Below are 14,220 nucleotides of genomic sequence, written 5' to 3'. Positions count from 1 at the left end.
TTAACACAGTGTCATTTATGAAGAGAATTTGCACAACGACCGTTGGCATAGGACAAATAAAATGATTGATGTAACACAACATGTTAATTGTTTTGTTTTTGTCATTTTTGTGCTTGCACTGAATTGTATTTAACAAGAGCACACACAAAAACTGTCTGTGAAATGCCCAGGAGTTCTTAGGGAAGGCTTCACACTATTGCATAACTTCAAACATCTATATATCTCACCATAGCTGCTGTTAGTAGAGCTACCAAATAAGATCTGACTGAAATGTCATTCACTGAGATCAGGTCAAGATATCAATATTCATGATCAGTGTCTCAGCCCAGTCCAAGAGAATTGAAATACACTGTACACCCGTTGGCAGGTGACTGTGGCCACATGGGCACACTATCAGATATTTTATGCAGTTGTGCACAGCTATTAGAGGTGAATAAGTTGTGAATCCATCATAGATATACTGTAACACACTAGTACCCTCTGTAGATCAGATTCACACAGTGAAATCTAACATTCGAACACCACTGGCTAATGCAACAAAGAGCGATGTTCTGTTAAATGACATTGAATACACAGGACTGAATGAGTTCCTTCCAGCATAGTACATCTGAAAAAAGAACAGTAACCACCACACTTCAACCACCAACTTCTAACAGAGAAATGACATCCCAAACATATATGTTCATAAGGACTACATTAAACAGCATTTCTTGCTTTTTTAATGCATAGTACATGATAATCACAATGAAGCTGTTACACTTGTTGACAAAAATATTCCTGTAAGTTCACTGTAATCATAAAATCAGAAAGTTTAGCCAGGTTTCTTTCCATGCATGACTAATAGTTAAAAAATAATTATCTCAACGGTAAATTACTTCTGATTAACGTTTTTAAGAATTCTTAATAAGGCCTTATACATTTCTAAACTCCATGATATGACAAGTAGATTTGTAACACAAAATGAAATACTGTTTTAATTAATGTATGCTCAAAAGACTATTCTTACCCGAAGACACTTTCTAAATCTCTTGTCCCATATTCGGACCTAAGGAAAAAAAAAAGATAGTGTGGAGACTTAAATTAAATACAATAATGTCTCCAAAAATAATAACTCGACCAAGCTCTAAAATCTAAAATCGGACCACATTAACAGGGTGGAACACTCAGTGGTTATGCCAGAGGGTGCTATTTTGGTTAATGCAAAAAAGAGCAACATGATATAAAAGACACAAACATCAGCCAAAAACCCACTAGCACGAATGAGTTTACTACTGACAGAAGCAAAACGTTCACCTGTCGAGTACCCAGTAAAGTCAGTAAACATGTTTATTCTTCTGTACCAATTCAGAACAAGAATTTTCAGAAACTGATGTCATATGCATTACTACTATATAAAGAAGTACTAAAACAAACAGATAGAAGAAATTGCTTCACCAAGAACAAACAGCAAATTATATACAATGGAGTGTCCTGGGTGAGCAAGATAGATCCATCTAGCCACCCACTAAGGTAGACAAATGCTACCCAGGATTTCAGTCATCTTGCCTGCTCAAGGTGCCAGACATAACAATTACCTTACACAAACCCAGTTCAAGGTCTATACTGTAAGGTGCAGACCATGCTTTTCCTCTTCAATAAATTTGTGGCCCAAGTGTGAAATGTACAGGCAATAAATCAAAGGGGAAAGACCAGGATTGGTAACTTGGAGTATGAATAGAGAAGAAGAGGTAAGCAAGATATGTTAAATATCTCTGTCGTGCCTCTAACAGGTGAACAGGAAACCATTTCAAGTCACAGAGAATGGCTTCAAATGAATGATGTGAAAAGCAAAACAAGTCAATTTGAAATTGTTGCTTAGTTATAAGCATGTTTCAAGACAAAATGTGTTATGTATTAATTTTATTTTCCATGAACATTAAGAAAACCTGGCAATAAGTCACAACACATTTTGGTGACAAAATCAAAACAGCATGTCAAATTTTAGGGGGCCATACAGTAGAACATGGCCTGACCAATCCGAGTGCGTAATAATTGAGAGAGGTAATGATGTAACTTACCACTCCATATCTGTTGGTTCCACTGATGACCATCCACTTTCTGTCAGAATCAACACAGTACACTACTGAGTCATGAGGGTCTTCCCACGTCAAAACACACGAGGAACCACTAAAAACATACAAACAATCATATAAGTGAAATTAAGCAAATCAATGGTACACATGGCACCAAATAGAAACAATGATGACCTAAAAACAGCAATGCATAATTATGGTTCACAATGTTTAAAATGCAGTGTTAGGACAACTTATAATGTTATCAACCTTTTCACTCCGAGAGTCAAACCGCCACACTTTACAGTTGGGTGTTTAAAAAAAAACTGCAATGCACTTACAATGATTACCATATAAAATTTACTAAGAATCACATGGTAAGACTGGTTATAAATTAAAATATTAAATAGCTTGAATTATTACAGTTGTTAAAAAAAAATATTACATTTAAGTGTTAAACTGTATGAAGTGGAACTATCTTTTCAAGTGTATGGATGATGCAAGTAAGCAACCTGATGGAAATCAGTGATACATGTAGCTATTGAAAAATACTCTCATGAATGTAGTATTGTTTATTTGCACTGTACAAGGTGGTTCTAGGATTTAAGCATGTGGATCAAAAAATTAAGTGTGCAACCAATCAAACAAAGCAATTTAGTTTATTAGGACAGTAGGTAGTTTTGGTAGTTTTAGTAGTTTTAATTATTGTATATTTTATATTTTAGATCTGTGATATTTGTATTTCTTATTTTAGATTTTAATACTTGTTATTTTTATAGAGGATCTCCCTGAAAACCATGTATTTACGTGACGGGCGCTTCCTCTTTAAAGATTGTTATTATTATTATTATTATTATTATTATTATTATTATTATTATTAATTTAATCATTATTTCTATGCAGAACCTGCAGATGTGACTGTCAGTCATAAAATTGAAAGCAGGGTGAAAGCTAGTGTGCGACCATTTAAATGAAAGATATTGAGCAGTGCTTTCACATGGTACATGTTAACTATAGAAGTACTGCAGTAGTAAGACATGAAATTATTGCGCGGAGGGGGGACAGGGAGGACTAGTGGTTAGCGAAGATGACTCTTGTGCAGAGTGGTACATCATACTGTAGTTACAGCTTGCCCTGGTTTTCTTTGCACCAAGACTTAGTAGTGTTTTAATACACACACAGTCCACAATCCTCAATTAAGGTCAAGTAACTGGTACCTGTGATCACAAAGTCTTGTATCCCACAGTCTTACATTAGTGTCATAGCCACAGGACAGCAATGTGTATGGTGTTTCCCACTTAATTCCACGAACTCCTGCACCTGGTCTGATCGTCCCTGACACCAAGTTTGCGACGAGTCTTCCACTACAGGAATGAGGAAGTTCTCATGTTAACACATGTCATGAACAAGCCCTGCAATATCAACACTTCAATCCTGAAGGGTCTTAATTACAAAAAAGAATTATTGTTGTTGGCACTACAAAGTATTATGATAATCAGAGGCCAATTAATTACTTTGAGCATTTTGAGGCAATGCATCGAGCTCCTCAGCTCGAATTTTGTATGGTGCGAAAATCTCTGTTTCGAAGTCTTTTGTAGTAGCTATTTCAATCTGTGATAATCTGAGCAATCTAACTTGATTTCAAAACAGATATCATTCTTGTAGATTCATCCAATTTTAGGTTAACTTTGGCGATGTTTCTTGAAATTTGTTTATTAAGGAAAATTCTTTTTGTACCAATGTATTTGTTGTGCCTCTTTCCTGACTCTTACATTTTTAATTATTATAATTACGGTCACCCAACTAGTTTAGCTTTTTAGTTATTTTGGGTGTCCCACTACTGTATGTACTGTACTGTTTATTTATATAATTATAATTACAATCTTGTTAATTCTTTTAGTTGTTTACAGTAGTAGAAATAAACTGTTGTTGTTGTTGTTGTTGTTGTTGTCTTTCCCTGCTGCATTTTATTCCTGGAGAAGAAAACCCTCCTCTCAAAAAAAGCAAACTGAAAACATTTTAGTATCCATACGTGACTGGTTATCAATAAAAACTCTGTAGAGAATCCAAAGTGCAATATGAAATCATTACTCTTATTCTACATCATAACTAAAACAGCATTCTAAGCAAAGTAAGAACTGCACATTCTGTTTATAGATATGCTTGTAAAAGAAAATAAGAGTAAATTTATTTTGTGGAGTTGCTTCAATTCTCAGCATGGCGCCTACAGCGGCACAAACTTTGTAGCTGACATTTGTCACCTCACGATGCGAGGTCAGAATTTCAAAATACAGCAGTTCTAAGTTAAATGGCATCTAAAGCAATCATATTATAACCATTTTTACTAGTAAATTAACCTAAATTAAATTATATTTGAGTCCGCAAAATGCCCCAACTCCTTTCGATTTTTCTGATGCTTTCTTCAGCGACAGAATCAAAACAAAAACAAATGCTCACAATGCATGCCGTTCAAAAGAGAGTCTTTAAATAACTAGCAATTGCTGACCACTAATTGAAGAAGCTAGTCAAGGGGATAAGTGACGATTTTGGTTGCTTTTCTTTTTTCTTGCTCCAAATTAGCTGAATTTTTGCATGTGGTCTTCAATGTAATAGAAAAACGTGTTCCTGTATTTTTGCCGCTGGTTTTTGCTTCGCTTTATAAAGACGCCGCTAGGAAAACCGAGTGGTTTTTTGCATATGCAATATCCTGAAAACGAAGCAAGGTTTAGCGCAAAAACTACGGGACATTGCTAAACATACCTAAACAAAACTCTATGCGAAATTTGGAGTGTTTTCGACAAAGTTCACTTTTGATTAAAATACCTAACGCCCTTTTCCCGCCGAGGCTGCAAATAAACGAAGCCGGGCCTTTGTTATGATAAACAGAACCGATCCTTTGTTATAATAACCAAGCCAAGCCTTTGTTATAAGTCGAAGTCTCGCCTCGGTTTATCATAACAAAGGATCGGCCTGCCGCGACCGCAGGGACTTTGATCTCACTTAGAAAGCAGCAAAATGTCAATTTCACGCAACGTATAAGCTCAAAAATGTTGATTTTTGGTCAAAAAAGGTTTAAATGTTGATTTCACGTTAACGCGTGACAGCAAGGATGTTGGTTTCACTTAGAAACCAGCAAAATGTCAATTTTACGCAGCACATAAGCTTAATGATGTTGATTTCAGGTCTAAGTAGGTTAAAATGTTGATTTCACGTTAACGGGTGACAGCAAGGAGGTTGATTTCTCTTAGAAACCAGCAAAATGTCAATTCCACGCAACATATAAGCTCAAAAATGTTGATTTTAGGTCAAAAAAGGTTTAAATGTTGATTTCACGTTAACGCGTGACGGCAAGGATGTTGGTTTCACTTAGAAACCAGCAAAATGTCAATTTCACGCAGCGCATAAGCTCAATGATGTTGATTTCAGGTCTAAGTAGGTTAAAATGTTGATTTCGCGTTAACGCGTGACGGCAAGGATGTTGGTTTCACTTAGAAACCAGCAAAATGTCAATTTCACGCAGCGCACAAGCTCAATGATGTTGATTTCAGGTCTAAATAGGTTAAAATGTTGATTTCGCGTTAACGCGTGACGGCAAGGATGTTGGTTTCACTTAGAAACCAGCAAAATGTCAATTTCACGCAGCGCACAAGCTCAATGATGTTGATTTCAGGTCTAAATAGGTTAAAATGTTGATTTCGCGTTAACGCGTGACGGCAAGGAGGTTGATTTCTCTTAGAAACCAGCAAAATGTCAATTCCACGCAACGTATAAGCTCAAAAATGTTGCTTTTAGGTCAAAAAAGGTTTAAATGTTGATTTCACGTTGACGCGTGACAGCAAGGATGTTGGTTTCACTTAGAAACCAGCAAAATGTCAATTTTACGCAGCGCATAAGCTCGATGATGTTGATTTCAGGTCTAAATAGGTTCAAATGTTAATTTGACGTTAACGCGTGACGGCAAGGATGTTGGTTTCACTTAGAAAACAGCAAAATGGTAGGAGCCCATGATGGGCTCCTGAAAATGGTAATTTCACGCAACGTATAAGCTCAAAAATGCTGATTTCAGGTCAAAAAAAGGTGTAAATAAAAATAAAATGAAACAAATAAACATTTCAATAAACACTTTTTCAAATACGGCAACGTCTTCAATGGCTAAAAAATCACGAGATAAAACATAGTTTTCGACAAACACGATCGTAGCTTGATGTCACGCACCGCCATAACTTCCAAGTTCAAAATGCGCTGGTACCTCTTATGCCTGATGAGGATAACAACTTTGGCGGCTGTTTAGTTTTGGATTTAAGAATTTGATGACTCCACGTGAAAACGCTCTATAAATAGGGCTGACAGATTAACAGATTAACCCTTCTGCGCAACGTACGGGTCTCCATACATCTGCATGTCCCCTGATCCCAGAAGCTCAAAACACTACAAATCATGCCGATTTGAAATAAAATCAACGCAAACTGGATCACAGATCTGTTACAATCAATCGCCACTTGCTGGCCATTATTATGTTTAAATCTAGTTACCAGTTCCAGAAACATCCGCAGAACGTAATCGCAATGCATGCCGGGAAGGGTCTTTACACCTCGTGCGCGGGAAGACATGGCGGTCGATACAAGACAAATTTTATAAGTCTAAAACCAGTTCTCGCTTTCCAAACTTTGACGCTAGCAACGCTTGGCAAATGGGCCACAACTCACCAGAGGGTATTTTTCTTGGGCAAGAACTGCTCTTGGACTTTGCTACCTGGCTCGATCTGACTTCGAACGCCGATAACACGATTACGGTATATCAGCTGCCTTCGAAGTTTCAGAACACATTTTGATTCTTTAAAACGTGCTGATGACTTACGGGTTTATTGAGGCTTTATGATGCCTCTCAACCACCAGGTAGGCACACAAGGTACTTTAAAACAATGCTTAAGATATTAGTTGACAGAGCTCTAATGCGGCACATCTCTTTTTTGTTTGATGGCATTTCGTTTGACGCTCGATCGATTCACGTGTTGTGTTCACGTCACAATAACCGGTGTAAACAATCCGTTCCCAGATTTCCGCTCTATATGCTGTGGGATTTGGTTTTGACTTCATACACTATAAACAGTCTGCCTGTTTGCTGTTCAACAAATAAACTCCTAAAGACATGGCTAGGAAAAGCCAAGTTTTTTGCCTACGTTTTAACTCGAAAACAAAGCAAAAACCAGCGACAAAAATACAGAACCACATTTTTCTATTACATTGAAGACCACATGCAAAACTTCAGCTAATTTGGAGCAAGAAAAAAGAAAAGCAACCAAAATCGTCACCTATCCCCTTTTATGACTAGCTTCTTCAATTGAGGACTCTATTTATAATTAGAAGAGTGATAAAAAGCGAATCTATAATACAAATTAAATGGTGATAAAATGGACCTAATAGTAAATCTATAATGAAAATCAAAATAAAACTTGTTTTAGGACCAGCATAGTTTACAATTTGTGCAATTATTAATGCATTTCTTGTAGCTGATCTAATAATTAATGTCTAACTTGATACGGAAGACTATAGCCCTTCAGTCCCTCATATGATGGTTATCATTGTTTTATGAAGTGACTAATGTTTTAATTTGAATTACTTACAAAGTATAGCTAAATGTAATGGCTTTTCACTACAAATTGCATTCATGATTTATTTCACATGCTGTACAAATAATTGCTGGCACTGCGTGATCAAAGTTGTTTTGATGCATAACCATACCCAAATTCACAGTTAGGCGATCAGAAGCTGTGTCTACTGCCCTGATATGGCTACAATATTGTGGTCACTTGGCCAAATTTGGGTACGAAAAAAGCCTCAAAATTGCTCCCAAATGATCAGGTTACTGGACTACGTTTAAGGTTGAGGACTTAGTAGATAACTGAGCCTTGGAGTAACAATTGTCTACATGTAGCCAGGTCGCATACCTGTCAATATCCCAAAGTTGTAATGGTGAAACACCTCCAGTATGACCGCTGCTTCCGCTTACTACACTCCTGATGTGTAGAAATATACAGGTACTATTATGTTTAATATTGTTTGAAAAACAAACATTTTGCAGCAATCAAGCCTGCTGTTCACAGGTTTATGAGGCAATGGAAGTTTGCAAATTTGGGGTGCTTTCAATTTAAGCCACAATTACAGAAATTTAGGCTCAGAGGCAAATGGCAAACATTGTTTTGGTTCATTTCCAAAACATAAGACATTATAAGCAAATTTTATCTCCAGTTGCAATCTCAGCACACATAAGATAGACATCATTTATCAACAACTGCAACATGATTTTTTATCAAAAATCAAAAATGACCAGGTTCAGGAGACATTATGCAACAAAAGTAAGTTACTTGAATTTGTATATCCCGCCTGAAAAGGTCACATCCATTAGTAAGACTGGGCCGGGTTGTTCGAAAGCCGGTTAAACCTAACCCAGGATTAAAAGTTAATCGAAGTATAAATTTTTCTTGTATAAAAATGTTTTTCATTGCTTGTGTTTTGTGTAGTTTGAGATTTTTCAAACTCAAACCTGAAGAACAAACAATATTAACAGAAAGCAGCACTCAAAAGTTACAAAACTGAAATCAAAATGTTCAGTTCCAGAAAATATCCATACTCCCCCCACAAAAGGGATTAGAATTTCCTGGGGGGTGGGGGGTTCTACAAGGCCAAAAAATTTAAAGCAATGTATGAAGCTCAATCGGAATTTCCAGAGGAGTGGGGGGGGGGGGGGACTTAGAAAAATTCCCTTCCGTGGGGAAGGTATGGATATTTTCTGGAACTACACAATTCTCGCTAATCCTGGGTTAGCTTAATCAGGCTTTGAACAACCTGGCCCTGATTACTAGGGACTCAAAGATGCAGTACAGTGTGATATTTATAGTTGTATAGTGAACCATGTTTACCTTGTACTTGGATTGAGGGAAACTGTCCAAACGTTATCCTGAATGTGAATGGTGTGAACACATGATTTGCTCTGTTGGGACCACACCTAGAACAAAAACAGAAAAAAAAAACAATTATAACATATATGCATGCGATCACGATACAAAAGAAGCATGACAACTTGGCATAAAAAATCTGCATTGCATGATAAGTGAATCAACATTTCTGTTCTTGAGCTCTATGATTTGATACAAAAAGTGTCACTTTTATTCAAACCATGACAAGAACTCAATTACATGGTATTAAACAGTATTAAAATAATGGTAATTTTCAGGGCTTTCTTTAATGTTTTCAGCAGGAAGGCAATTGGTTTTCACAGGCTGGCAATCCTTTTTGAACTGAACTTCCTTTATTTAACTTTCCACTAGATGGTCAAACCAGGCAAGCAAAATTGGCCTCACAACTGGTCAATTTGCCCAGTGTCTGGCCCTTAATGAAACCCCTCAATTTTAATTCTTGGTCATGATCAATGTACTTATTCTTGTTCTTTACAGCTGTTACACACTAATTCACATTAATAAAAAGTCACAGATTACCCTGAATACCATTAACAAGCTTTGAAATAAATACATGTGTAACTAACAGCAGAGGGTTCTAACACAGTACGTAATAACAAAACTTCACAGTAGTCAAAGCATAGGTTTGGACATTGTACCTTGACAGTTTTATCTCGTGATCCTGTGACAATCACTTCACCAAAGCAGTCCACACTGTGCACATCAGAGGAGTGACCAAGATACAGGCCATCACATAGTCCTGTCTTCAGGCTCCATGTGCGAATGGACTTATCCATACCACAGGTCACTAACTGACCTTCAGTGATCAAAAAATTACTGACATCACCCTGGTGATCACTGAAGGTCATCAATGGTTGCCATGATGATTGGCTCTTGGTACGTTTGCTTTTCTGATACAGGATTACATCAGCAGCTTGTGCCACAAACAGTTGCTGAGGTCTTCCAAGTTGAATCCATGGCATTAGGCTTAAAACAATTAGAACAAAGGTAAATGTACCAAGTTTGCATACACAGCAGTTGCTTCTTTTCTAAGAGCAGGAGATGCATGTGAAAGCTCGGGGCATGAGGAGGGGCAAAATAAATTGAAAGGGAGGAAAGGAGAAAGACAGAGACTGGTTCTAGAGTTTTTGCAGAAACTCAGTTCATGAATTCACATATGGAAAGAATCTTGATAGGACAATAGTGGTTTCATGAATTTAACGAATATTTGAAACTACTAACAACAAAGTTTGAGAGTCAACAAATGTTTCTTTGGCCTGAAAAAATCCATCAGGCCTGATGACATGAGCTTTGCATAGATCAGTGGTTTGATTCTGATGTAGCTTTTGCTTGATTTTGAATTATTACACACAAGGGGGGGGGGGGGAGGGAATCACAAGAGATACATGTACATGTACTATATATACACTGATCTCTGTGCAGAGCTACATGTACATTGTCAGTGTAAAATTTGTCAAGTAGAACATGAGGCCTCTCAATCAGGGGAAGAAATTTTGAACAGAAGGCACATTTTTATGGGACACTGGTTGCTTTACATTTCTCTGAGAGAACTGGTTGGGATGACCACTGAAAAATGGTAAGATCTTCACAAAATCAGCAAACCTGCAAAACAAGATAGTGCTTATAGTTTATATTATTATTTGGTTTGCCATTATTGTTTTCACTTGATGAGGGCCTGAAAACTGCCAAATTCAGCAAAAGGTAAGGAAATTTCTGACGTTGCATTCTAAACAGTATTGTAAATAGAAGTACATGTACACATACCTCTGGAGGAGGTCTACAATTTCTGAATAGATTTTCCACAAAAATTATTGTTCCATTTGTATGTGACACTAAAAATTTCTATATCTTTTTGGCTAAATGGTTTAGAAGCCACTGATAGTCAGTTCAAACCACAACTCACTTGCATTTAAACTTGATTAGACTTCTGTCCTTACAATATCCATGTGTCCAGTTCCACGAGACTCTACATAACTCCTTCCAGTTGAAGCCACACCTGAAATGTTAAAATTTCAGGATTTTATACACATGCCAGTCATAAATTACCGTAAGTCTAGTGATGGTAGATGTCTATTCCTGGTCCTGGTTGTTTGAAGGCTGGATAGCGCTATCCACCAGATAAAATGCTATCCGGTGGCTAGATTTTAACAAAACAAACTGTGCTATCCACTGGATATAGTAATTTATTCAGTGGATAGCACTATCCACCTTTCGAACAACCCTGGCCTGGGGCTTCTTTCTTGAACAGCCTGGAAACTTTTTGGGCCCGCAAAGCCATTTTTAAACAGAACGGTGTATACGCCTGAAACTTCTTGTATGACGGGAACTTCTGGTCATATTAATAATATGTAAATAAAACAGCTTGGTAATCATAAGGTTTGAGATTTTGCTACGGCTTTCTGGATGTAAATACTTTTCGCGACCTTTGAGAAATGGGCCCCACAATACCTATATGGGTATGTGCCACCCAACGGGGTTGTGATTTTGGGAGTCCTGATATAGAACTGAGTATCCATTTCAAGATGTTTCCTAGAACGGGGTATAATATTGCGAATGTATGAAAGCTCATCAAATTATCAGCAACCATTTGAAATTATTCATAGAGAATTTGCATTAAAAAACCCTTAATGAACAAATCAAACTGTTGCGTCCTGTGTTTCATGCGGTATGCTATCGTAAGGCTATTGAAATTTACAAAATTTATAGAATGGGGTATTAAAAATTGAACTATATCTAGAATGGGGTATCATTTTGAATGCTTTCTTTTTTTAAACAGGGTCCAAATTTGGAAACCTGGGCAGCACATACGTTGTACCCACCCAAATCATACCCAAGTACCACCCCCCCCCCCCCACCCCCAAGGGGATGTATTAAGCATTCATAAATTTTTTTTTTTAATATTGTTTTCTTTTTTAAGAGAGATTGAAACTGGCTCAAAAATGTACACATCTCTAATTGGCTACATTATGCAAATGCTGTAGCAATATATATGACTAGTTTTATGACTAACAACAGCATTGATCAAAATTTCACCCTTTCACGTTAAACTCAGTCAAAGTGCTTTTTCCTGTATTCCCAGTATAATCAATCAAGCGTTCTGAAATCAAATTCAATCGAACTCAATCCACGAACTGAGTTCCATTGAGTTTGGCAATCGAACACCGAACTATGTGTGAGTTTGATTTCTGAACCAATTGAACTCAATCGAACAAATCAAACTGAACCGAACTAAATCCATTAAATTGTGGGTTCAGCAGTCGAACTCAATCAAACACAATCCAATGGATTGCGTCCAGTTGTTCAGTGAATAAATTCGCTTGAACAAAGATTATGTTATGTGGTCACTGAAGTAACTTGAGCCTAAAAAAACTAGTCACTGATTTTCAACACCAGTTTTACAAAAAATCAAGAGTTCAGAAATCAAAAGTCCCATTTAGCTCGATTGTGTAATTATTTTTGTGTGAGTTCGATTTGGTTCGATCGCCGAAATGAGTTCGATTCAGTTCGATTTAGTTCGATTGGGTTCGATTGACTATGCCGGGTGTATTTCTCACCAAAAACTCAGTGCATGTGTAAAAACAAGTTTTACTTACTTCCTGTCTGAAGGATGGACGTTTACACAACGCAGAGCAATTCTTCTCCAAATGGAATCATCTCTCGCCACACGGTACAGATTCTTGCTCACACGAGATAACACACAAAGGCTTCTTCTGTCGCAGTAACCCAAAATGGCGAACAACACATCATCAGGCAACGTGTTCAGATTAAGATTTATAGCGCATTCTCTCTCTTTCTGGTCTAAAGGCATCCGGAAATATCAACTTTGAACAATACAGAAACAATCCTTTTTCAAACAACAAGTTCTTTGTAAGTCTCATACTAAAGAAAGTGAATTTTTCTCCAATAGTATCAGAAGCACAAAAGCGGAGGCAACCATGAACACACTAACGGTGTCCAGTCTCCCACTGACTGATTTATGGTGCGGGATCGATTCGGGAAATGTCTCGACAAAATGTCTTGACGGGATTCGGGATTTTTGTTGTTGTTGCCAGTCTGTCAGGAATTCGGGAATTCGTCACGACCGAAATAAAACGTTTTTGCAGCCAAAGCGAATCAACCAGGCGAGCGCTCAGTGGTGCCACTTTTCAATCCAAACCAGTTATCTAATTGAAACTCAGTGTCAAGTAATTGAGAGACAAGCAGACAGCAGACACCACCTGAATATAGCGTACATAAAACCCGCATACAAGAACCGAGAATTTTCGAAGTCAGACTGAACAGGTTGTTATATTTTAGGGTAGTTTTTCACAATTCAGGCTGATTAGCTAGGTTCTTAATGACCTTAATAGGTTCTTATTTTTCAGGAAGTTGTATCCATATATGTACAAAACAAGGTGTTGGGATGATAAAACAATCACAGTCCAAGAAGAGCTAAGATGAACATCAATACATTTCTATATTTTATTTTATAAGATATTTAGATTTTAAATCGTTTACATTGCACTGTAGCTTTATAGAAAACATATTTCTAGGGAAAATCCAAAACATTGTAAAATATATATCAAAGCAAACACAATTATGCACAAATTATGTATACAGAAGTTTCTCACACAAATAAAATCCAGAATTTAGACCACCCAAATTAAAGTTATTTTTTGGTATAAGAACCTATTTTTCTTTGCCAGGCTGAACAGGTTCTTATATCTTCGAGTATTTAAATACCAAATTTCAGCCTGTAGGTCCTTAAATCACTAGGTTCTTATATGCTGGTTTTTACTGTATTCTAAATTAGGCATTTTAGCAGCGTTTCTCGTAAGCAGTACCCTGCAGTTCCTGTTTCTTTATTTTTAATGTACTTTTTGGGAATCTCTGGGATGACGATGAAAAAATGTGCAGGATGAGGGATAATTCCTCGTGAAAAAAATGTAATTTTTGATGATTGAGGGACGAATTAGTCAGGAATTATTATTCTAGATTCTGACGGCACGTTGGAGAGACTCGCAGTGCATCACGGGATGCTTATGGACTATTTAAGGTTTTGGTGGGAGATTTAAGGTGGCTGAGCACATGTACAGTTTTTGATACCTGCGTTTCATTCACCTTCTTCTCTAAAACTCTTGATCCCTAGGTCGTCAAAAATGGCAGCAAGCAAGTTAACAACACAAACTTTGTTTTTTTGATGGTTAAGCTGAC

The 14,220-nt window shown here is 37.1% G+C and overlaps 1 protein-coding gene across 1 annotated transcript; it reads right to left on the bottom strand.

Annotated features, from left to right (window-relative positions):
• Window positions 1-2: 2 nt before the first annotated feature.
• On the bottom strand, window positions 3-13,443 carry LOC145478115 (F-box/WD repeat-containing protein 4-like). Its single transcript, XM_081456034.1, has 9 exons — window positions 12,621-13,443; window positions 10,931-11,023; window positions 9,666-9,993; window positions 8,971-9,056; window positions 7,999-8,067; window positions 3,269-3,415; window positions 2,058-2,166; window positions 1,007-1,045; window positions 3-607 (listed from the first exon to the last, which is right to left on the bottom strand). Exons 1-9 carry the CDS (start codon window positions 12,833-12,835, stop codon window positions 494-496), a joined length of 1,200 nt encoding a protein of 399 aa, XP_081312160.1. The 5' UTR covers window positions 12,836-13,443; the 3' UTR covers window positions 3-493.
• Window positions 13,444-14,220: the final 777 nt, after the last annotated feature.

This window comes from Orbicella franksi, chromosome 2 (assembly GCF_964199315.1).
Source record: "Orbicella franksi chromosome 2, jaOrbFran1.1, whole genome shotgun sequence".
Taxonomy (NCBI): domain Eukaryota; kingdom Metazoa; phylum Cnidaria; class Anthozoa; order Scleractinia; family Merulinidae; genus Orbicella; species Orbicella franksi.
The sequence above is the reverse complement of the archived record's forward strand: the minus strand, read 5'-3'. Positions and strand labels throughout refer to the sequence as shown.

Coding starts and splice junctions, on each gene's coding strand:
- LOC145478115 (XM_081456034.1), bottom strand. CDS start 12,835: ATGCCTTTAGACCAGAAAGAGAGAGAATGCGCTATAAATCTTAATCTG. Junction 11,024..12,620: donor GTCCATCCTTCAGACAGGAA/GTAAGTAAAACT, acceptor TTAACATTTCAG/GTGTGGCTTCAACTGGAAGG. Junction 1,046..2,057: donor GAACCAACAGATATGGAGTG/GTAAGTTACATC, acceptor TTTTTTCCTTAG/GTCCGAATATGGGACAAGAG.